The sequence below is a fragment of the Anomalospiza imberbis genome, chromosome 1 (genome assembly GCF_031753505.1).
Source record: "Anomalospiza imberbis isolate Cuckoo-Finch-1a 21T00152 chromosome 1, ASM3175350v1, whole genome shotgun sequence".
In the NCBI taxonomy this organism is placed as follows: domain Eukaryota; kingdom Metazoa; phylum Chordata; class Aves; order Passeriformes; family Viduidae; genus Anomalospiza; species Anomalospiza imberbis.
This window is the reverse complement of record NC_089681.1, coordinates 136,377,137-136,401,172: the sequence shown is the minus strand read 5'-3', so window position 1 is coordinate 136,401,172 and position 24,036 is coordinate 136,377,137. Positions and strand designations below refer to the sequence as shown.

Here is a 24,036-nt window from a genome sequence, read left to right as displayed (position 1 = left end):
TTCAAGGACAGTTTAGCTACATGAATCATGTTGCGAATGTAAAACAGACTGTTCAAATTCTTTACTATTGATTTAAAATCAGAGCTTTTTTCGCTGTTATCCACAACTGAGAGAAAACATAGGGCTGTCATCTGGAAGGGTATTAACACCTTTACCAGATGACACGGATGGATGGAGTGCGTGTTTCTGTGAACACTGAGAACAGTTTGATTTGGGAAGCATCTCCAGGGGCTGTGAACACTGAGCCAGAGGAAGCGGGGGTCTGAAGATGCAGAAAGTTCATTTTTCTGTTGGCTCTTGCCGTGTGGCTACCAGTTGCAGGTAAACCCATCAGTTCAGACTGGTGAATCTGAAATCAAGAAATAGCATTTTCAGGCAAGGAAATTACCCTTTTGTGAAAGGAAGTTCACATAGTCATGCATAATGTCCACCATAGTAAAGAGGAAAAAGTAATATATACTGAGTATCAATCCTACAGAGATGTGGCTGTGCTAAGATCATTAGTCTACAGTAGATATTAAGAACTCAAAACCACACATATACACTGTGTGTGTTATTATTTTGAACCACTGCTGTCACCCAGCTGCATCAAAGATTGGAAGAGAAAGGGATTTAATTGCCAGCTGGACAAGCTTAAAGTAGAGGGCAACTTTAGTTTAAGTACAGATGCAAGCATGCAAGTACACTTGCAAGCATGGAATGTTATTTTCTGTTTTGTACATATCTGCTGTCTTCTCATACAATGTATAATTTCTGCATATTTTATAAAGGATATATAGGAAAATACATCATTTAGAGGATGGAAGGAAGTAAATTAGCCCAGATTTTTTATCTCTTACTTAGTACACCCATTGGTTTCCTGATTATGAACATAAAATTATGCTTAAGTTAAAGGACCTTATTTAATTTTTCTTACTGTCCTCGTCAAAGGTTTTTGCTTATGTTGATTGAATAGTGAGAGTGATCCTCAGTGGCAAAAGCAAATTGATTCAACTGGAAGTTAACCGATTTCTTTAACATTGTGTACTCTATGTATTTAACTTGGGAATTTTGTACGGAACAGAAAACCACAGATTTCTCTTGGAAAGTGATTAGTTTAGTGCAGCATCGGAAAGAATAATACTACTTCTCTACTTGATATGTGATTACTCTATCTTGTAAAAAATATTTTTTGCTCTTACTCTAGCCATCCTCTGGCTACTTCAGCAGCACAACTGAGTTTCTCCTGCCTGTAGTTTACTGCTTGCTTCTGCTTCTGGATTATACTTCATGCTTTAGCCGAGATGGAGAGTTCAGCTATTGTGATTGTTTTTATCTGCTGATTGACATGCCTGTTCTCACCTGCCTTTGTGTTCCCTTGTTAGCCCTTATCTTGCATCAGGGTTAGAGTTGCACATAGTCCCTTAACAGGCAGAGTTGGTGATGAAGAGATTGTCATGTGCTGTTGGTTTCTGATGGCTGCTTTACCACACAGTGGCTTGAGTCTGTATACCAGCACCAGAGTGCTTCAGCTTTCTGCTGGTTTCTTCTCCTGTTTTGTAAATTCTTGTACATGTTTGGCTTTTATGACTTCTGTGCTTCTCCTTCCATTCTGATGCTCTCGATGCAAGTTACTCATAAATTAATCTTGCCAATCTAGAATGATTTTATCCACTAACATTTTCATCCCTTTTTTATTTCTTCTGTAACTTCATCTCAAAGGAAGGCATAATATGGCTAGAGCTGTCTGGAGGATGAGCTCTGCCAGATAAGTTCAGGGCCACATTACTGTGGTTGCTGATAAAGTTACTTTTCTCTTCAAGTGAAACTTTCCTTTGCCAGCCTCAGTTGCAGTTACTGGCACCATGGCAAAGCAAAGAGGTGTCTCACCTGATGGAGTTCAAGCTGAACTGCCAGAGAAAGTGGCTGGTGCTAATGATCCAAGCTGTGCACTGGGACAGCACAGTCATGGGCCATTTTGTTCCATTTTGCTGACTGTGCTGCCAGGGCAGTAATGTGCTCCACAGGCGGGGTCAGCAGCTGCTGGATTGGCAGTGCCACACTCTGGTTGCAGCTGTTGGCTCTCCTAAAGGTTGGTTTGAGTTGCTATAAAGTTTCTGTTGATGACTATTCACTGTTTAAATTTCTAATAATGATTATTTCCAAGTACTATTAAGAAAGAGGCTGCTTTTGTTTCTTCACCCATTCTGTTTCACTTCTTTAACTTACCATTTTCTAAAATACTTTTCTGGACTACTGAACAAAAAGCATCTATGAAAAATAAAGCTTAAATGGAATTTTTTTTTTTTTAATAATGAGAATTAAAAAACATAAGGAGCTGTGTTCATGAATCAGGGGACATAAGGAGCTGTGTTCATGAATCAGGGGCTACTGGTATATTTTTACTCTTACAGATCTCAAAATATAAAGAGAAGCAAAAAATAATATGAAATTTATCATTGTTGTATAAGAGCAAAAATGTAATTAGTCTAGTTAAGTGATACACATTTTTTAAAGTGTAGAACTGTTTTCATTAATAACATTCTCAATTTAAATAAACATTTAAAGTTTCAGAACTGTTTAAGAAAAAGAACTTACAACATTTCCAGTGTCAGGTTTTCTTCATGTAAGTTGATAGTGTAAAATTTCAATTTATAAACTGTGAAATGATCAGTGATACTTTTAATATGAAAAATACAGCACTAGTTATTAGACATTTCAGAGGTCCAATGAAAGTATTCATTTCCAGCTAGATCATGTCTAAGAATTTAGCTGAACATCAATATTTATATTTAGGTAGTGCGGGAGTTTGAATCATACCTTCTTTCAAGTTCTAAATACGGACCATGTTTACATTAGTGAATCATAAGCATAGAACTTAGAGCTGAAATAAAATCTTTTTCTCCAGAGGTGCTTAAATATACATGGCCCAAATATTGGATCCTGAGTACACAGTTCTGAAGAGTTGTGTATTTGAAAACAAAACCAAAAGCATTAAAAAAAAAAAAATTGCATGCACTCCTTGCAGTTTCCTGTGAGAGTTAAAAAAATTAGTATGATGGAAATGAATCAGTTCTTCACTTCTTATATACAAAAAGAGAACATTGCTATTTTTACATTGCATTTGCTGCACAATTATTCTGGGTAAATCTTGTTCATCTTAGGATTCAAGTTTTATTTCTTGGCACTTGCAATTTGTTTATTTTTAAGTAAAGTCCCAACCTTCTCTATACACATCTAGTCTGCATCATTTTTATATGAATTGAATGGTGCAAAGATTTTGCTGAAAATCTGTGCATACAGCAGTTTATTCTTGTATTCAAAACACACAGAAGTGCTCTCAAGGACAGACTGATAATTTGTAGTTGGACACATTAAGTGAAATCAAAATGGCTTTTTAAGTTTTCTTTGTAAATCAGTTATTGCCCAGAGTTTCTGCTGATGGCTGTTTCAGAGCAACTACAGTGGACAGAGAGGAGTGTGTTAAAAGAAGCAGCAATAGAAGACAAGAAGGAAAGAAATCTTAGCATGTTCATTGTACATCATAAACAAGTTTGTGATGACAAGCTCTTCTGAAAGCTTGACTAAGAAAAGAGATACTGTTTGTGGCATTCCTGCTCTTATCTGAAATACGTATCTTTGCACTGAGATACAGTGCTGAAGTTTGAGGAAAAAATTTTACATAACTGTAATACATTGTGGTTTAATATGTTTTTTGGGAGAAGAAAGGAATGGGTTGTTAAGTTCTAGTTGTTGTGAAGTTGAAGTGAAGAAAAGCATCATAAATACCAGGCATTGATTGGTATTGGTTTGTAGTACTTGGGATGCATTGTTGTTCTGTATGCAGTGTCCAGGATCCTGATCTGGCAGTCAGAGCAGGGAAGTGTCTTATTAACACTGGTGGCATAATTCAATGTAGAAGTGGACAGAATTGGTTTTGCAAGTTTCATTGTCAAGGGTAGGTTCTTTTGAACATGTTTTAAGTGTCTGCCTTTTACTCTGGAAATGGTACTTTATATTATTTTCATCTGTTTTCTCTATCTGCCTGATTGTTTTTAAACTGCAGTATAGAACCTCATTAAACTGAACCAGTCCATGAATGTGCCCTAGCTTTATGTGGAAAATGTAATTGCAGAAAACTAGTTTTAGAAGTCTTAACTTTAAGTAGCCTGAAGTAAAAGCAAACACTGCTTTTGTTTTAGTGTATCTTTGATATTTCACATACATCTTAGAGGACTGCATGTGATTGCATGGCTTTTACATATGTAATGCATCACAATAAACATTTCCAGGAGGATCCATAATTGCTAGCCTCAGGTTTTTAGCTCAGATCTAAAGTAAAACTGATCATTGTTGGAGGGAGATGGTAATTTCTGATGGTAAGTAGTATAAATTCATAACTGTGTATTGGGAAGAAAACCAGAAATAATTAGTGAGTTGAAGTGTATTTATGAAATTGTACAATGTGCATAAAGATTAGTAAAACAATAGTAATTTATCACGAAGCAGGCATGATCTTCCTGCATGTTTGTTTTGTTGAAGCCCTAAGTTTAAATTTGCACTTCAGAATTTGAAGATTACCATATGCTCTTTGCCTTCAGCTTTTGACATGGTACCTTGTAGCATTGCCTGGGAATTGTTTTTTGTTCTTAAAAGTTTCCTCCATTCAGAAAAAGAAGACCCTGGAACAGCATAATGGAAGTGTCATGCTTTTTAAAAAGAGTTGTATTATTCTTGAGAACCTAGAGTTTCTGGTCATTCGTGTACTCAGTCAAATACTGGCCACGAATTACTAAGCAGCAAGTAAACTGGCGTCAGAGAAATGTCACCATTTTCTGTCCTTTAATGAGAAAGGTTGTTAAATAGTCATGTATTGAGAGGAAATGACTTGAAAACAGAAGCAACAAAGCAGTAGATAGCATTATACATATGGCTGTTGCTGTTATTTTTTTCACAGAATTTCACAGAATTTTCTAGGCTGGAAGAGACCTTTAAGACCATCGAGTCCAACCCATGTTCTAACACCTCAACTAGATCATGGCACCAAGCGCCACATCCAGTCTTTTTTTAAACACATCCAGGGATGGTGACTCCACCAGCTCCCTGGGCAGATGATTCCAGTATTTGACCACTCTTTCTGTGAAAAACTTCTTCCTTTGTGGTACTTTTTTTTTTTGTAGTGAAAAAAACACTACAAAAGCTAAAGCATTATTTAACCATTTTTCACCAGTGTACAGGGTATTACAAATAATGAAGACTTTTTGAAATAGAAAAGAATTTCAGGAGATCTGTATCTAGAAAAATCCGTGAATTTTGTGTTATCACTGAGATTTTTTTTGAGCCGTGGGAGAATGAGCTTTCTCATTTTGTTTGCCTTTCAAGATTCTTATTTCCTGAAAGGAAAACTCATAAATTATTTTCTTTTTAAGATGGAACCTTTTGTCAATCTTTGTTAGGCTTTTCTTTGAAAAATATATTTTTCAAGCTATGCATGAACTGGAGAAGCAATAGAGAAGGAAAAGAAGCAAGAAAGACATGCAGCAGGTGGTTGATAAGCACCTACCTAAACTAAATTGCTTCAGTAGTATGTTCCTCAATCTCAGTTATGAATTCCATAATAAATTAAATTCCTAAGATAATTTGAGGTTCACATGAAAGGAATCCAGTTAGGAGGTAAGCTTTCAGAGCTCCTGTAAAGGGAATGGTTGGGCAATAGCTTCTTGTTATACATCTTGTGCTTGAACAGAAGTCCTGGAAAGTGCTTACTTTGTTTATTTGTTTCATAGGATTGCCTACTCTATCAAAGAAACTTTTTACTTATTGCAAGTATAATTACTTAGTTACTTTTAGAGACTCAGGTTTTCTCCTGTTCATAGTTCTTTAATTTTAATCTAGCATGCAAAGCACGTGGTGTTTTTTGTGTGTATGAAGACACAATTCTCCACCCACAATTTACTAGTTGCATACATTACATATACAGAAACATATTATTTATGGATTTGTTTCATCAGTTTGAAATGAAGTAAAATTGTGTACAAGAATTACATTCCATCTACTTGCATCACAGTGGTAGATTCGGGGTATGAATAATATCTTCTGCTTTCCCTTCCCTAAACTTTTCAGATGCCAAATAATAATATACTGACTATTAATGTTTCCAGGCTTTGCTGTCTGTGCATGATACTGTTGCTCAGAAGAACTATGATCCTGTCTTGCCCCCCATGCCTGATGATATTGATGAAGAAGAAGATTCAGTTAAAATAATTAGGCTCGTCAAAAACCGGGAACCATTGGTAGGAAACCCTGTCTTTTGGTTTGGGGTTTTGTGTTTGCCTGCAGGGTGGGAAGTGCTCAGATTATGAATGTGAATGGGTGATACTAACTTGAAACGTGGATAGGCAGACATTACACGTGATTATTCATAACATTAAGTAATACACTTGTGACTTCCATTCACAGTCATTATTAGTAAAGCATATGAAATGAATAATCATCATCAATGAATGCTCATCATGGTGTTTAAGCATTATATATGTGGGCCAGTCTGAGCATTTAGATCAAATATATGTTTGTCTTTTATCTTGAATTCAAATCATGAACTTACTTTAAAATGTGAGACAGAGAATGAATCCCCAAAGAAATCTTGACCTGTGTTGTGAACTGTGCCTGTTAGCATTCATGTAAAAAAACATGACCTTTCAATACACTGAAAAGAAAGCATGAAAACATATTTTAAAATACTTGAATTGAAATCTGGGCAAATTTAAAATGTCTGTTGTTGTACTTTGCATTATGAATACTAGAAAGTTAATATCTTCATGGGGATATCTGGAAAAATGAAAGGACTAAACCTAGGTTGTATTACAAGAATATTAAAGTGCTTTACTGTTTTGGTTCTTTTTATTTGCTGTAGAGTGGGAGTCATCTTGTATAAAATTTAACTATGTTCTTTTTATCCTGCAAACCAGTAAGAGGTTTGTTTTATGTTATACTGAATATTTGTTTTAATGGACAGAAATCCTGGAGAAATACCTGCAAACTTACTTTAAGAAGGTCTTCATTCTGTACTTGGGATGACAGTGGGAGAATGCTGCTTCTGTTAGACATACAGGGGTAGTTTGTCCCACAGTAGATATCTTACTGTCACTCTAATTCTTGATGGATTTCCGGCATCCATAAACAAGAAATCAGTTTTCTTATTGACTGACTGTAGGTGCCTATGGGCATAATTACAAGTTTGACCATATGGAAAGTTCTTACTTTGTTTTAACATACTAAATATTTTTTCCTCAAATATTTGAATAACAGCTTTAAGGTTTTTGTATTTTTTTATCAAAGACATTATTTGAGAAAGAAACAAGCTTGCTTTAGGACTTAGTATCAGAAAGATTATTCTTTCTGAAAGGTATGTGGAAATTTGAATATACAGTATGAAATGAAGTCTAATTGAGGAGCCTATTTTTAGTGTTAATTATAACACCTTTTTCTGATTTATCAGAAAAAGCTTAACAAAATCTTAACTTACATAGTTTCATATTACAAACATGATCTGTAACTAAGACTTAGGAGTTCAATAGTATCTCAAAATGGATTGGATAATCGTAACTTATAAAACATAAGTCAGATATTTTCTGAAAACTTCTATGAAATTTATACATTGTATATTGGCCTTTTAGATTTTAAGCTCTCCTAAAGAAACCACTTGCCTAAGCCAATGGTTATCCTTGTACTGTTCCTCAAATTCCACTCTTGCCTCCTCGTTCCGGTGGGACACTGAGCTCTTCCAGATACGTGTGTGTCTGTTTAAGCCCAGCCTGCAGCTCAGCCCCACACAGCCACTCACTCATTTTCCCCAGTGGGATGGGGTAGAGAATTGGAAGGATGAGCATGAGAAAACTCATGGGGTGAGACAGACAGTTCAAGAGGTAAAGCAAAAGCTGCATGTGCAAGCAAAGTGAAATAAAGAATTCATTCACCACTTCCCCTGGGCAGGCAGCTGTTCAGCCATCCCCAGGACAGCAGGGCTCCATCACTTGTAGTTGTTTCTTGGAAGGACTAAAACCATCACTCCACACATCCCTCACTCCTTTTTTCTTCCCCTGGTTTTCTTGCTGAGCATGACAGCACATGGTGTGGGATATCCTCTGTTCAAGTGGGGTTGGCTGTCCGATTTGTGTCCTCTCCCAGCTCCTTGTGCATCCCCAGCCTCCTCACTGGTGGGGTGACAAGCAGAAAAGCCTTGACAGTGTGAAAGCCCTGCTGAGCAATAGTTAAAATTATCCATGTGTTATTGTGTTATCAACACTCTTTTCATCACAAATCTAAAACAAAGCACCATAGGAGCTACCATGAAGGAAATTACCCCTATCCCAGCCAAAACCTGTACACTGTCTTAAATCCACACTTGTGGATTTCAGTCAACAACACTGTTGGTGTTAACAGCTCTTGTGTTACAGAGGTAACAGAGAAGGGGTTTTAGATCTTTTACTAGGCATGACAGCAGCCATGGAAAATATAAAACATGTGAGCAAACTAATTTCTTTAGTTTAAGACAATTTTGTTTATTTGCCAGTGTGAAAACAGCCTTACAATAGAATCTGTTGTAGGCCTTTTATTAGGAAGAGGCAAAGGGTGGGAGCTAATTGAAGCATACAAGTACTTGAGGGTGGGGAGCTCACAAGGACAATGAAGTCAAACTCCTCAGCAGTGAAAGATGGTAAAACACAGAGCAATGGTCACCCTGGGAGGTTTAGACTAAGAATTAACAGTAGCCCATTAGTTGGGAAGTCCAACACTGGTGCAGACCAACTGGATATGTGGAATCTCCAATATTTCTAAGGTCTTACTTTATCTGTGTAGGAAAACTGTATTTGTGATCTTTCCAGATCCTGAGCCTATCTTGATGTTTTATTTTTGTTAGAGAAGAACTTACGGTGAGTCCTGTTACTTGTTCTCCAAGAAGAATTGAAAGAAAAGAGTACAGTGTCCTCTTCCTCTTCAATAACGTACTGTCAATCCATTTTAACATCATTCATGTTCACATCAAACATTAATTTCCTTGTCTCAGATTTATAGTGACTTGTTATGACACCATCACCACAATACATAACAAACCTATTATTTTTGTCTTTGTCTTCTCTAGATTTTTTTCCCCTTAGGTGGGGGTGAGAAGAAACATGGATAGTAATTCAGATAAGGACTTACTGAAATACAGCATGGCAGAATAACTGAAGACAGGCTTATACTACGTATATTAGATCTTCTGTGTTTGTTTCCCAAAGTTATTTTACTAAAGGAAGATACACCATGATCTATGATTACTAAACTAATTATAATTTCATTTACTATTTATTTCCATGTATTTTTAATGTTTTTTCCTTCAGAACTTGCTCTGAAGTCTTGGATATTCTTAGTAGAGATAAAAGAGTCTCTGCTTGTTCTATTAATCGATTCATTCTCCAGTCAAAAAGTCTGACTTCCAAGTGCAACATTATATCAGGATTCTACTTTTAAAAGCAACTGAGCTTGAGATTGGAGGTACTATACAGCATTTTTACTGGGATAGAGATTGTCTCATTTCTTGACTTGAAGGTACTGAGCTCTTTGAACTTTTCTTCCACTCCAGACACAGGCTCATATTCTATATGTACCCAAGCAGTAGAGATTTTTTTGCTGCAAAGCCACGAGCTTTATGTCAGTTGCAAACCCTGGACATTCTGAATTGCATTTCCTTTGGATGACTTTCAGCAGTACTCACTGTGAAGCAATTAGGCACTCTCTTAACTTCTTTGGAATATACCTAGTGACCATTTTTATATAAAACTGCACCACATTTCCTCTCGTGCTCCTGTTCGTGCTTTTCTCTGAATTAAGCACCTCACCAAAGTTCTTAGCCAGGGTTAATCATGTATTGATGAAGCCCGAGTTCCCAGGAGTAATCACTTCAAGAGAGAGAAACACATGGTTTGTAGGAGGGCCTTCTGTTTGCCAGATTTCATCAATTCAGAAGTCAGTGTTGAACTTTCCCCCAGTTTTTTGAGAGAGGTGTTATAAACTTTTTGTTAATCCTTCCACAGTATTGGGTTTGGGTTTTTTTTAATGCTCTGTTAGCGTTGTCCAGCAGTGTCTCGCGCAAGCGAGGTGAAATTGTGTTAGGATGTTTTGTTTTAACGAAGAAATTTGGAACATCTCTGTACCTTACATAAAGAGAAGTAGAAACATCTCTTTTCAGAGACAATCCGAAATTCACCTATCTGTGACTGGGCTTTTTATCAGAGAGCTTGGAGAGTTTTTACTTATGCCTACTTCTCCAAAGCTTTTTCAGCCACAGCCCTGTTCTTAGTTAGCATTCCTGATATCTGAGATGAATAACCACACTACCAGGGTTCAGCACCTGGCCTCCTACTACTTCCAGCTTCCAAATGTAATACTCCAGGTTTGTTACAGCTGTTACTCTGAATTGGATGCTTCTTCACATTAAGATGGTTGCTTCTTTGTCACAAAAATTCATTTCACATAGATGTGGTCATTTGAAGACTAATCTTTATGCCATGCCATGTCTATAGTAAAGAGAAAAATAGGCAGCTCCAGAGAATGACCCATGCCATCTGTTTAAGATTCTTGACTTAATGAAAGGAAAATTCAGTCTCCAGAGCTACAGAAGTAGCCTGGACACCTAAATTGATGTACCTGATTTCCATAGCTGAACTTGGTTGAAATGAATTTTGGTGATTAAAGGAGTCATTTATGCGTTCTGTCCATGCAGATGCAACAGCTTGCATTTACCTCACACTCTTAGTCCCTGTAGCTCAGTTCACAACAGTGGATGAACCAAGCTGTTTTTCTGGTGGGATTTGGATGTAGGGTTAGCTTTAGTCTACATAGTCTGCATATAAGTGGACATCAACTTTTAAATAACTCCTCACTGTAAGGTAGGTAACTGATACTTGTATTTGCACTTTCAATAGAGAATGAATTAAAATAAGGCTTATTGGAATATTTATTTGCATTTATCATCTGCATGTGCTTTTGTTTAACAGAGAGGTATGCAACAATATTACTGATGTGTCAAATTCTCTTATTAGTAATTTATTTTACAGGCTAGTTTTTCTTTCTTTAAAAAATAAAGACTTAAAATGTTTATATTCTGGAACCAGCAGATAAATGGATGAACTAATAAAGTTCACGTCTGTGAAACCCTGAGCAGTGCTTACCCATGAGTGATACTACATTAAAAATGGGGGGAGGGGAAGAAGCAACTAAAAACAGTGGAAGAGCCTTGCTGAAGGAGCTTGTATTATTTTTAGTGCTTTTGTATGGTATACCTTTAAGCATTTTCTCAGTCTGATCACCATATGGCTCCCAAACTCCTTATTTTTCCCTTTAGAAGTATTTTAAACTGAGCTATGCTATTACATCTGTATATGTCTCATTTAAGGTAACTTACACTTTTGGCTCTCAACACTGAAAATATTTTCCAGCTCTCAAGGTCCAGTCTAACCTTCTTCCATTTTTAAAGCTCTAAATGAGGAGCTGCACTGCACATGTAACTGAAAGTACTGGAGCTGAACATCTTATAAGGAGAATTTCTTGCCAGATTATATATACCTCATAGTTTAAGCAGGGCTGGCAGTAGTACAAGAGAAGCTGCTTTTTCAGAAAATCAGCTCTTCAGGTTCTCAAAAAGAAATCCACTTGTGTTTGATGATTTAAGAGTTCTAAATTGGGAGGAAAGTGGAATTTATAGAACCCCCTTTTAAAATTATGTACTAAAGGTACAAATACGTAAACTCAAGTAGTGTTTTTCATGGATCTGCCCATGCACTTTGGGTTTGCCACAGAGGAGATACTGACAGTGAGCAAACTTGGGTTAAATAATTTTCCTGGCATTTTTAACTTGGTTTTGTCCTTTGTATGAAAATTCCAATTTACCTGTTATCTTTGTGGGGCCATCTTTTAGATCAGTTAATCTGTGCTAGGAAAATTCATTTTGTGCCAGTAGTGATAATCACATAGAGCATGAAGTGACTGTTCCACTTGGATAAGAGCCTTATTGTTACTTCCAGATGCTGTCTGGGTCAATAGTGTGGTCTTTGATTGCACACAGGTTTTTTTCTCTAAAGAGCCCAGCGAAGTGAAGTACCACTTTCCAGACATCAGCGTGTGGCTGGGGTAGTGGGTGATCACAGGGAAGGTCTGCTAGTCCTTGGTTGCCTTTCGAATTTGGTGGCATTTCATGGTATTTACTTCCAGGTTAAAGGGCATACAGCCTTTCCAATGAAGGCTTTTTTCTTGATTAATTAGGAGAGCCTGTTGTGTATGGACAGTGTAGTGGAAATGTCCCGTATTTATATTTGCCTCTATAGCATCCTAATGCTGCTCTTTTTCTTTTTGTTGGACATATTCAGAAAAAAAACCCAACAAAATCCTTTTTACTTTAAAATAGGTAAAACATTCCAGGTATTATTGTAATCTTCAAATTGGTAGCTGTTGCTGCAAGGTCAGAACTTAATATTGAGATATAAGCTAAGGGACTTAAGGCTGTTTAATATATTCCTGATGGTATGCAATTCTTTTTGCACAGAAGTCTAGTAATGAGTTTTTTAGGTGAGATTAGCTGCAGCTAAATCCATATTTTTGAAACTCTCAGACTAATTTGAAACTGTAATGCAAACAAGTGCATGCTGATATAATTGCATAATAAACAATACTTAAGAACAAGGCTGGCAAATTGCAGAATCAGTTTACATATAGATAGAATTTCATACTAATAAATTTGGAATGTAAAATGAAATGCACAAACATAGCACATCAGTTTTGCTTTGGAGCGCTGGCTGCTCTTGAAGTTTCAGCCAAAGTGAATGGTGACTGTTTTAATTTTTCTCTATTTGCAATAAATGCAACTTGCATATAAAAATATAAATTAATTTCCCATTTTTTGTCTTTGTGACTTGTGCTGTATTTCCATCTTAGAGGTAGAGGGAAACAAGTTTATTTACAGTCAGTGAAATTGCTCATTATAGAAAAATCTCAGCTCTATTATTTGTACAATTTTCAGCTGTATGTTCATAAAACACTTTAAACTTGGAGTAGTGATAAATGTGATGTTCGTGTTTATTCTAAACAAATATAGAAAGGTAGCTCTAAAAGCCATTAAATTATTCAAGGAACTTCCTTAAAGAGTACTTATGTACCTTACTCCAAGCACAGATCTTCTCTGATGGAAGGAAATTTTAACCAGTGATGGTAGAGTGCAATAGCACTCAGAGGTGAAATAATACTGTTCATTCACTAAATGCAAATATGGAAATTTTCAGAGTTGACTTGCCTGACAGAGTCCTTAGTATCTCTGTTGATTAACAAAGTTAGAGCTATTGCAGGTAACTAATTAGATTAATATGGGAAAGTAACCATGTGCAGTTAAAAACCTGATGGACGAGGCATGCTTTTTTTTTCCTTTTGTTTTTTAAAATACTGCATCACGTAACCTTTTTGGGGGTGATTATGCAGTATGACTTACCTAGTTAAAATCCCCATTGTTGTTCATCTCCCAGAACAGGGCCAGCATTTCCTCCCTGGCTCCCCCAGTTCTTCCTGAAAGGACTGGTGCTGCAGCTGAGGCAGCGGCTCTGCACCTCCATGTCCATTCTCACTTGGCACTACTGCTGCCTGCTGCTTCCCCATCACCTTGTGCCTCTTTGCAGTGCACCCTTGCAGTTCTTGTTACAAAGGCATTTTTCTCATCTGGACAGCTGTTCATTGGAAATTTAACTACACTGTGTCATTTCACCTCAGTGCCCTGTGCTGTCTTTGTGTAATGTATGAAAACAGCCATGATTAACTCAGGAAATGTTCCCTTCCTCTGCATTTCTGTCCTGTGAGTGTTTGAGGCGAGCTCTAACATTCAGGGGCACTTCTCAAATGTGTGTTTGTTTATTGATAGCACTCTAAAGGAAAAGGGTGCACAGTGAGTTCTGAGCATTAAGTGGAACAATTATGAACAATGATATATGTACCTTCTGTACGTGTGGTATGTAGTATGGCCTATTTTAATGTAGGAACAACAATTTATCCATTTGCAGCAGTAGTTTAGTTCAATTTTAGTAGCAGTCTCAAGTAAGGTATGATGCAGTTGCCATTAAATTGAAAAGCAAACTTTTTCCATCATTGTCCTTTTTTCTTTAAACCTTTGTACTCACAGAATGCATGAGTTACTTCTGATTGAAAAAGAAGACACATTTTAGGAGGACAGAAATAGAGTAACACATTTTGTATATTCTTTTCATAAGCAAGTATAATTTCTGGCTTAATCACATATTAATGCATCAGCTTTTTTCAGTTTTATGTGGCAAATGTTTTTTAGTGTAGTATATTAAAATTATGCTGAGATAAACCAAATAACTTTATTTTTTCTTTTTCTTTTTTTCATCCAAGGGAGCTACTATTAAAAGAGATGAACATACTGGTGCAATTGTGGTGGCCAGGATAATGCGTGGAGGAGCTGCAGATAGAAGTGGTAAGGTGTTGCTGTTTGGCATTAGCCATTCAAGAGCTCAGAACAAGATGAGATAAAATGGCATATTTTGTAGAAATTAAATACATCACTATCACAAACAGAAGTATTTGGACTCTGAACAGTTTTCCAAAGTGATGCTTCAATACTGCTGAAAGTATGCTGAGTTTTTTCCCCAATTCAGTTGCAGCAAGGTATCTTTGAGTAGGTGCATACAGAGGGGTTTTTATATATATCATGGCTTGTTTCCAATTGATGACATCTATAAATCATAGAATATGCTGAGTTGGAAGGGACCCATCAAGATCATCAGGTCCTACTCCTGTCCCTGTGTTAGACACCCCAAGAATCATTCCATAATGGCATATGCCAACTGGCTGATGGAGGAACTTGGGGTGCTGACATTATTTAATATTAGGACATCCATTTGGAGTTTCCACTGGTAGTTCTCAAATTTACAGCACATCCTTGCTTAGTTTGGGATGCTCAGTGTCTGCAAAAACGTAAGCAAGGAGTCCTGAATCATACATTAAGGTGTCTCTTTCAGAGAAGAAAATATAGGACAGCTTTGTTTCCTTAGATACAGTAATGGAGCAAATCTAGATATAGATAGATAGATAGCTTAGCAAACATCTGTGTGCCACAAATCAGCATTCCCAGCCTTAGTGCTCTTTGCACTACTTGTACCTGTGTAGCAGCAAGAAAGTAGTAGAATGGAAAAAGAGTAGAAAAATAATTGACATAGATATTTTTCAAACATCTGCATGAAAGTCTGGAAAAGTTGTAGAGAAGGTGGTGCTAATTTTTAGCAGGAAGACAGGGTTAGCCAACCACCTTATTGAATTTGTATGAGAGGGCAGTAGCTGTTAGTTCACCATATATTCCTGTTTTTATCTTTGAGGTTAAAGTGTATGAAAATTGGAGCTTAACATATATGAACAAGGAAGAAACAAGCTGAATGTTAATGGCAGTTTTTGTGTAATACATAGCTACAGTTTCACAGCTTCTCTTTCTTCTGTAGGGCTTATTCATGTTGGTGATGAACTGAGGGAAGTCAATGGGATTCCCGTAGATGATAAAAAGCCTGAAGAAATAATACATATTTTGGTAAATACCAAACATTTTAAAATTATTTTAGGAGAGTTAAGAAAAAGTAATGAGACCTGTGATTTCTACTGTATTTCTTAGAAAAAAAAAATATTCTACTATAATGGCTTTTCTTCCAGTGCCATCATTTAAAAACGTGTCATTTCTCATAGAGAGATTTTCCATGCATTACATATATATGCAATTAGAGATTACCTGTAAAGAGTTAAAGACAGTAATATTGCCATAAATATGTTGCAGAATGTTGCAGTTTGTAATCTACAGTTTTTAAGGCCCATCATGATCTGTTGAATTCAAACTATTTTAAATGTATTAGTTAATAACTCATTAATAACTCATTGTCATTCCATGTGACAATTAATAATACAGTTACTAGATAGACTGTATAACTGGTATATGAAGATTTTATATGACATTGATTTACAGTACATATATATTACAGTTACAGCCATATATATTATTCGGTCTACGCTCTTCTAAACTGCACAGTCTCTAAAGCCAGCCTGATTTCTCATTATTGAAACATTATTGCAAATTAAGTAATTTAGACTTTTTCAGAGATATTTAATATTTTTACATCAAAGAAATTGATGAGGGTCATGATAGCTCTGTTATTCATGCTGTAGGGTTTTCTGTATACATAAATACCTTGCTGTCCTGCTGAATTGAGCAGCTGTCTCACAGTTTTGGTTCAGGAACCAAGATCATTCAAGTGCTAGCCTGCTGGCATTCATTCTTGCTTTATGGTTTCATGTTCCCTACAGAACCATAGTTTCCTTCAAAAATTAGTATTTTAAAATGTCTAGAAACAAAATACCACTGGAAAAGGTGTGAACAATTTCCCCATTTACCTTTTTGAGGTACCATATAAACATCAAAAGCTAGTTAGAGCTTGTTTCAAAAGTAACAAAATTATTGATTCCAGTCCTAGGGCGGGTGAAAAAAGACCTTGGCTGCTGCCTGTCAAGCAGCGAGCCTTGGATCGCAGACATGCGGCGGAAGAATGTCTCGCTTGGTAGTGGACAGGCCTGTTTCCATTTTGCTTAAATCGTTGGCTGGCTGTTGCACTCTGCTCGTTTCATGAAACTTGTCGGCTGCATGCAATAGTAGCAGAGCCTCCAACTGATTAGCACTTCCTTCAATAGCAGAATGTCACTGAGGCAGTGGGAATATACTGTGGTTAATAAGTAAAATGCAGCCAGACACACTTGAAGTGGGATATAGGGAAAGATGAATGGATGAGGTGGTTGCTGATGGCTAACTTGTTTTAAGATTTATAGCGAAGGGCTTTTTTTCCATTTAGTACACGTCGTCTATTCAAATATGTTTTGCTTTTCTAGTTTGTTAAAGTTGCCAAGTGAATAAATCCCACCCCTAATACCTCTATATGATAAATATGGCACAAGTCTGTTTGAATTTTTCTATAATTTTTTTTTTTTTTTGAAAAATGAAATGTTAGTTTGATTTTTCCAGGGATGTCCAAACTGTGCCAGGAGTCCAGCAGTTGCTTCTAATATACATTTAAGCTGTAGCATTTTCTCCTGCCTTCAATACAGAAATGGGACCTCTGAACCGTGCAGGTCACAGTTTTTAGCAGTCCATCTGCCCCACCAGAGAAGCAAATAAATCCAAGCATTTTAAGTGGGTATTTTAATTTTTGTAATACAAAGTTTGGTTAAGTGAAGCTGTTAAACTCCAGAGATCATGCTTGGGAGAGGATAGACTCATTATATCCTTTTAAATTAATTTGAATTTCTTTATCTTCTAAGATTTCTTTGAAATGTATAGCTTAATTCTGAGTGCATTTTCCTTTCAAATGTTCACCAGGCTCAGTCTCAAGGAGCCATTACATTTAAAATTATACCCAGTGTGAAGGAAGAAATGCCAGTGAAGGAAGGCAAGGTAAGCAAGACTATTTCAGAAGCCATGGCAGTAACTGTTGTGCTGAGGATATGTATTTTTTGCTTGGATGACAGAACCAAGAATGTGATTTGATGTGTGGACTCAACTTTTGTAACGTGACAGTACTGTACAGTTATTGAAGTGTACGCTGTACATGACAGCCCACTGTACACTTCAGTACACAGGTGCTAAATTTATGAGTGGGTGTAACATGGTTCTTGAGCCTGAACTCTCGGCTGTGTAGTTAACAGGAAATCTTCCACCTTTTGCAAGGACCTGACTTGGTTCCAAGTACTCCTTCCATCGTTCACAAGCTAGAAGACGCTTGATAGCATCTTGGTTTAACAGTATCTTCTTCTCTGTTCCTCATATGAGCACACTGTGCACCTGCCAAGTCCTGCTTGCCTTGAGTCACAGAGCCTTTGCTCCACTGAGACTGCAGTTGCAGAAGCAATGAGTTGAACATTCCCATATGAACTTCCAATGCTAGACATCCATAGGGATGTTTTGCAGAAGTAAATATTTACATTATTTAGTTCAGTGGTTTTGAACAGTAGAAACAGAAGAGGAAGGTACCTTTGGATTGTATTTAATATTTGATTCTAAATATCAAACTGTTTGTTCCAGATGTTTATCAGAGCCTTATTTGACTATGATCCTAATGAAGATAAAGCAATTCCTTGTAAAGAAGCTGGACTTGCTTTCAGAAAAGGAGATGTCCTTCAGATCATGAGCCAGGATGATGCAACCTGGTGGCAAGCCAAACATGAAGGTGATGCCAATCCCAGGGCAGGCTTGATCCCTTCAAAGCATTTCCAGGAGAGGTGAGCTACTGAGAAGTACAATTCCTTTATTTTTTGCAGTAAGAGAAGAGACTAATTGGTGAGTTGTTAAGTTAGCATAGTTGGCATGTGTAATACTCATAGATTACATGGGTACAATAAACGTGCATTTGCAGCAGGACAACTAACTTGGAAACATGTTGCTGACATACTCTGGAGTTCCTTACTTCTCTGGCTAGAATTAATAATGACAAAAACTGATAGGATTACACTGATCCAGACTGAAAGAAAAAACATATGGAAAATAGCACATCAGTATCTGCATTCACACTGATGTACTATGCAGGAATAAGAATTGCAGCAGGTTTTGGAGACCTTACAAAAATTTTAGGCAAGATTTAATTTTTTTTTTTTAGATTGTGAATAGATTGCATTGTTTTAAGTTAATTTTTTATAGAATCTTCTGTATATTTTGCAGTAGTCTCATGATATTAAGTGTTTATTAATCCCAAATTTGCAGTGAAAACTGAGGAGCTTGTATCTTTTCCCCACCACCTCCCATTTTATAGGAGATTTGCATTAAGAAGACCAGAAGTGCAGGTTCAGCCACTGAAAATTTCCAACAGAAAATCATGTAAGTCTGTTAACCTCGAATAGAAATAATACTGCACATCTCTAACTTTATAAAATAGCAGTTTGTTTCACCTACAGGATGCATTTCTCCCAGGCACAATGGCCTCTTGATCCCGTTGTATGAGTAGGAAAATAAATATAAATAATGTCGTTAAAAGCTTTAAAAGAAGCTAGAAACATTCCCAGACCTCTGACTTTGTTTTTGAAGTACTGAGTCCAATTAGTATTTTGATATGTAATATTTCAAAGGTTGAAGAGTATTCTTTTCCTGTTGAAAGAGAACAGAATTTGCTTCTCAGTTTATGTAATTTGGACTGCATCAACACAGGGAAATTTATAGAGTAAGATGAAAGGTCTGGTAGTCTCCCCTTCTCTCCCCCATATAGTTGATAATTTTTTGTGTTCCATGAAGCAGTAGATTTTTTAAAAAGTCAGAACATTCAGTTCATTGATACACATTCACAGAATCACTTCTTACTGCTTTTTAAACAAAGTCATCCTTAATAGTCTCTGGTTTTAAATATGGTAATTGCACAGTATAAGAAAAATAACCTCTAAGAAAGCACATACATTGAAACAAATATTTTTCTTCACTGGAATTTACATCAACATCTGTTTTAAGTATTATTGCATATTTTACTTGACCTGTTATTTCTTTCAGTTGTACAGGCTCATAACAAAGTGAGCAATGTAAGAAACTGTCATGCTACAACAGGATCTAAATCTTAAATACAAACATGATTGTGAGTTCAACTAGAAGTATTCAGAAAGTGGTCTAATATTTCCAACCACCTTTCATTATCTAACAATGAAAGAAAAAGTATGGATACTGTGGCAGACCGTGGATGCTGGCACACTAAGTGCCAAACTAAATGCTTTTAACTTTAAAAACTCCTCACCAAGGTTTCTGTTGCAATTTTCCTAACTTCTTGCTATGGTTGTTGTGTTCTGAAGCTTGACAATAACAGTTACTTTTCTGATAATGTTCAATTTCTATCTTTCACTCCATTTCATTGTTTGATTGTGTGCCCTAATGCTATTGTTAACTCCAAAGCCCTTGACTAGTGTTGTGATTACAGTAACAGACATGAGAATTGCACTATAGCTTTTCTCTTTACATAGATCTTAGAAACAAGAGGAGCTTATCCAGCTTGTAGTAAATCTGTTGTTTTTCTAGGTTCTAGGTCAAGTTGCTCTGCCCCAGTTTTGGAAAAGTGTCTGATCCCAGGGTATAGCTATTTCTCTCTGCCCACTGTTCTTGAATCTGGATAATACACTCAACAAGAGCCTTCAATTAAGGTGGCACTGGTGCTTTTGAAGAGGTAAATCAGCTGCTGCAGCAACACCTTGAATCCTTTTATAATGGACTGCATCTTTCTAGTGACCTTCAAGTGAAGGTTTTACAAGATGCATCTCACCCTTCCAAACAGGCAGCCTGAACTTGATTGGGAATTGCCAAAATTACAACCCAAAGAAGACCCAGAGTACAATGCCTACTGTTGTCTCTGCTTTTTCCACTGACTGCCTTAACTAGCTTGAACAGGGAGAAGAGTTCCTCTCTTCCTCCCCTTGCCTTTAAAATATGACAGAGCATGAGGGTCAAGCAGTATGCCTATTACTGTTCTCTCTTGGAATTCTTTGAACAAAGCAAGTCTCAGCTAAATACCATCTAGAAGGCAGTGGTGCCTCTTGAAGGAGGAAAGACTGCAGGGTAATGTAGGTTTGTCATTCTCTCTCTTCCTTTTTTCTTAAGACAATCTGCTGCTCTATCTGCCAGATTTTCATGGGAATAGGGGAAATGCTGTTCTGAGTAGAGATTTATCCCTTCGTTCAAAGACTAAACATGTTTTTAGTGCTGGGAGGGAATGTCTTCGTAGAGAAGACATTTTAAAGATCAGAATTTAGCAGTAGAAAAAAACATTGTGTCTAGGATGTTGCTCAAATTGCTCTCAGGAAAACCTTCCACTTGCTTGGATTTTCAAGAATATTCTGCTGGGAAACTCTGCATCTTTGTGATACTTCTAAAGTTAATCAGCTTTTTTTGTGTTATCAAGCATAGCAGTGACGCTGTGACATACGGATGCCGTGTCTGTATTTGTGCACAGCAATCATCTTGCCAAAACTGAGAGATGCTGGAAAATCATGCATTGCTCAGCTGAACAAACATCACAAACAGCATTCTAACAGCACCAGAAATGTGTAAGGAAGGTGGTATAGAGAACATAAAATTGGAATGAACTGCTGGGTTCAATTTTTTTTTTTTTAACACATGTATGAAGGTGGGAAATTGATAATGCTTTATTTCTTCAGGTTTCTTTTAACCCTTCATCTTAATACAGGGTTTTCCAGTGCTTGGAAGGGTAGTTATGTGGGGAGACATGTTCTGTAGATCATCCTGAACTTGCTGTATATTGAGAGGCTACTTGCTATTGCAGTGGTTCCCATCCAGTCATGTGACCTGAATTTTCTTAGCAGTTTGGAGAAAAAAGAGCAATTTACCAGTTGATATTATTATGGCTTCCAAAAAAGATGAAAACCTGTTAACTTCAGGAGAGCTGCTGAGAGTAGTCCCTTTCCTGACAGAACTGGGAGTTGCACTAGGAAGCTTTCTTGACACACGGTATGTAGCTGTGGTTGTTGGTCTGCTCTGTTGAGTCAACTCATTCCACAAATCCCATGTTTCGTAATGAGGAAAAAACCTTGATACATACCTTTGTTTTTAATAGGGAGAATTGAGGAAAAATACTCTGTTTTCTTGAATGCCCATAAAAATGTCAGTCAACTCTGGTTTCTTAGGTTATATTTTTCTATACAAAGAGCTCTCTGAAACAATCAACTGTTTTTGCTTTGATAATTAAGTTGTTTCAAAACCTGAAAGGAGATAGATTCAATTACTTCTGGGAAGCCTTCTTTCTGTTTCCTGTTTTGAATTTTTCACTCTTTTCAGCATAGCAATGCATGTAGTTGCTAATCTTTACACTTATTTGTGTATCATACATTTGGAAGCAAAATAAAAGTGGGCTTTTTTGGTGATGATCATATACATACCCATATTGAGGAAAGAGTAAAAAATACTTTCTACAAAACCTTTTCTGCAAGAATTATTTGCACCGAAATAAACAAACCCAGTCTAGTTCTAAGTTATTAAAAGGATCGGTTTTTAATGGAAATGCCAATTCTTATTTTCACTTTAATAGCCAAGTGAACTGTTCCATTGTGTCTATGTGTAAATACACATGCCTCTCCCAGCATTTAGCCCTTTTCTTGAAAGATGAAAAACATTCTCACATTGTATCCATTAAAGTGAAAAACATTTCATATGTCATGTGTACACTGGAGGAGGGGGCAGAACAGTGTACACTCCATATTTAAATCACACTTTCTCATGTGCAAATGGAGAAGATGCACCTTTTGATGGTATCTGGGACTGAAGTTGAAGGAAACTGGCAATGTAGGTGGAGCCTGCACTGACAAGAGGAAGATATAGAATAAGTAGGAATAAAAAATAAAGGGAAAAGAGAGGAAGTGAAATTTTGTATTGAGGGTGAAGAAAAGGAGAAAGTATTGCAACAAGGGCAATGGAAGAACTCATGGACAAAAGCTGCCCATTAGCCTCATTAAGAAAAACCCCACAGAGGATGGGGCTTTGAAGTTCTTAGATTAATGCAATTAACAGTATTATGCAGGAGCATTGCTATAGTTACTATTTCTGCAATGGTTCAGTTGCTTGTTGATTCCGTTTAAATAAAATACTAAAATATTTACTTTGTAAAAGTCTTTGAAACAGTGAATGCAAAAATTACTGACAAGAGCTCCGACCTGATTTGTTTCATTGTTGTAGAAAACCGTAGCAAATTCAACAGTAATATTTGATGCATAAGTGGCCGTTAGGTGTTCTGACCTGCTGATAAGATTGATATATTAATTCCCAGGCTTAGGTTAGTGCAGAAGTGATGGAGGAATAACAAACCACTGAAGTATTTTCATCTTTTTTTTTTTTCATTTTCATACTTAACAGCAATGACTTTTCAGCAAAAAGCAGTCTTGTACATTAATACTGTGGGGAAATGGTACTGGGAAAAAAATTGCAGGAACAAGCAGCATAGGAAAAAAAGTAGGAAAATGGAATAAAAGTAAAGGAACAGAGTTGCATGAGATGGTGTGAGTAGGACTAACCCTGCACGTGCTGGAGTGGTGAATGAACCATACACCTGAGTGAGTGTGAGGGAACTCTGGGATACAGAGGGAGGTTCTGCAGATGTGTCTACCTACGTGCAACTGGCTTTCGTGTGTCTGAGCTTGTGAGCCACTGCTGAATGGCAGCTCCGTGGAAACTTGCTCACCTGATATTCCTCAGTAATACTTAACAGCATTCCTGGCTTTAGGTGATCATCTTAGCTTGGACAGCTTGTCAGCCAGAGCTGCCTCTGTGAGTTTCTCCTGTTGCTGCATGCTGGCTAAATTGGAGTGACATGAGACTTTGTACAGGGAACAATTATTTGTTTAATAGCTCCCACAGCCTGCTAACTTCCATACAAAGACTACTCATGCTCTGACTGCAATAGATATTGCCAACAGGTTTGGTCATTCTTGTATTTATAGCTTACTTTAGTTTGTAGGCAAAAGTGATAACCTGTTTTTTTAAGGAAAAAAATTCTTTGAATAACAACCAAATAACATACTATTCTGCAGTTGTTATAAACTGCAATAATCAGGCAAGAAATTATATTCCTTCAGTATAATTTTGGTTTCACAGTGGTTACTGTGTTTATTATATTATGAATGTGTTGTCTCTGATGAAAATGACTGGTAACTTTATATTTTATACTAGTATGGCCTGTAAGCTCTGTCAACTTTGTGCACTGTGTTCATATGTATATGTGTATACCCATACCCTGTGTGTACAGTTTAATATATATGTAGCATATATGACAGAGTTGTTCAGAGATGTGTTTTCCCTGAAAATACATTTGTTCTGTGTACTTCATGCTAAATGTAAATACTTACTGTGATAAAGTCATCATCATGTAGTTTTTCTAAGGCTTAAAACCCATTTTACTTTCAATTTTGATTTATGAGATGTGATTGGCATTGTGTGAGCAAGAGGAAAGACTTAACTGC

General features: G+C 36.7%; 1 protein-coding gene across 4 annotated transcripts in view; it reads left to right on the top strand.

Annotated features, from left to right (window-relative positions):
- MPP7 (MAGUK p55 scaffold protein 7) overlaps positions 1 to 24,036 on the top strand; it is a 145,521-nt gene that overhangs the window by 95,888 nt on the left and 25,597 nt on the right. For all 4 annotated transcript variants that reach the window (XM_068172333.1, XM_068172323.1, XM_068172306.1 and 1 more), the window contains 6 exons: positions 6,141 to 6,272; positions 14,413 to 14,494; positions 15,513 to 15,598; positions 17,426 to 17,500; positions 18,128 to 18,324; positions 18,852 to 18,916. In XM_068172333.1, the coding sequence (XP_068028434.1) occupies positions 6,141 to 6,272; positions 14,413 to 14,494; positions 15,513 to 15,598; positions 17,426 to 17,500; positions 18,128 to 18,324; positions 18,852 to 18,916 (637 nt within the window). The remainder of the gene's footprint in view (positions 1 to 6,140; positions 6,273 to 14,412; positions 14,495 to 15,512; positions 15,599 to 17,425; positions 17,501 to 18,127; positions 18,325 to 18,851; positions 18,917 to 24,036) is intronic.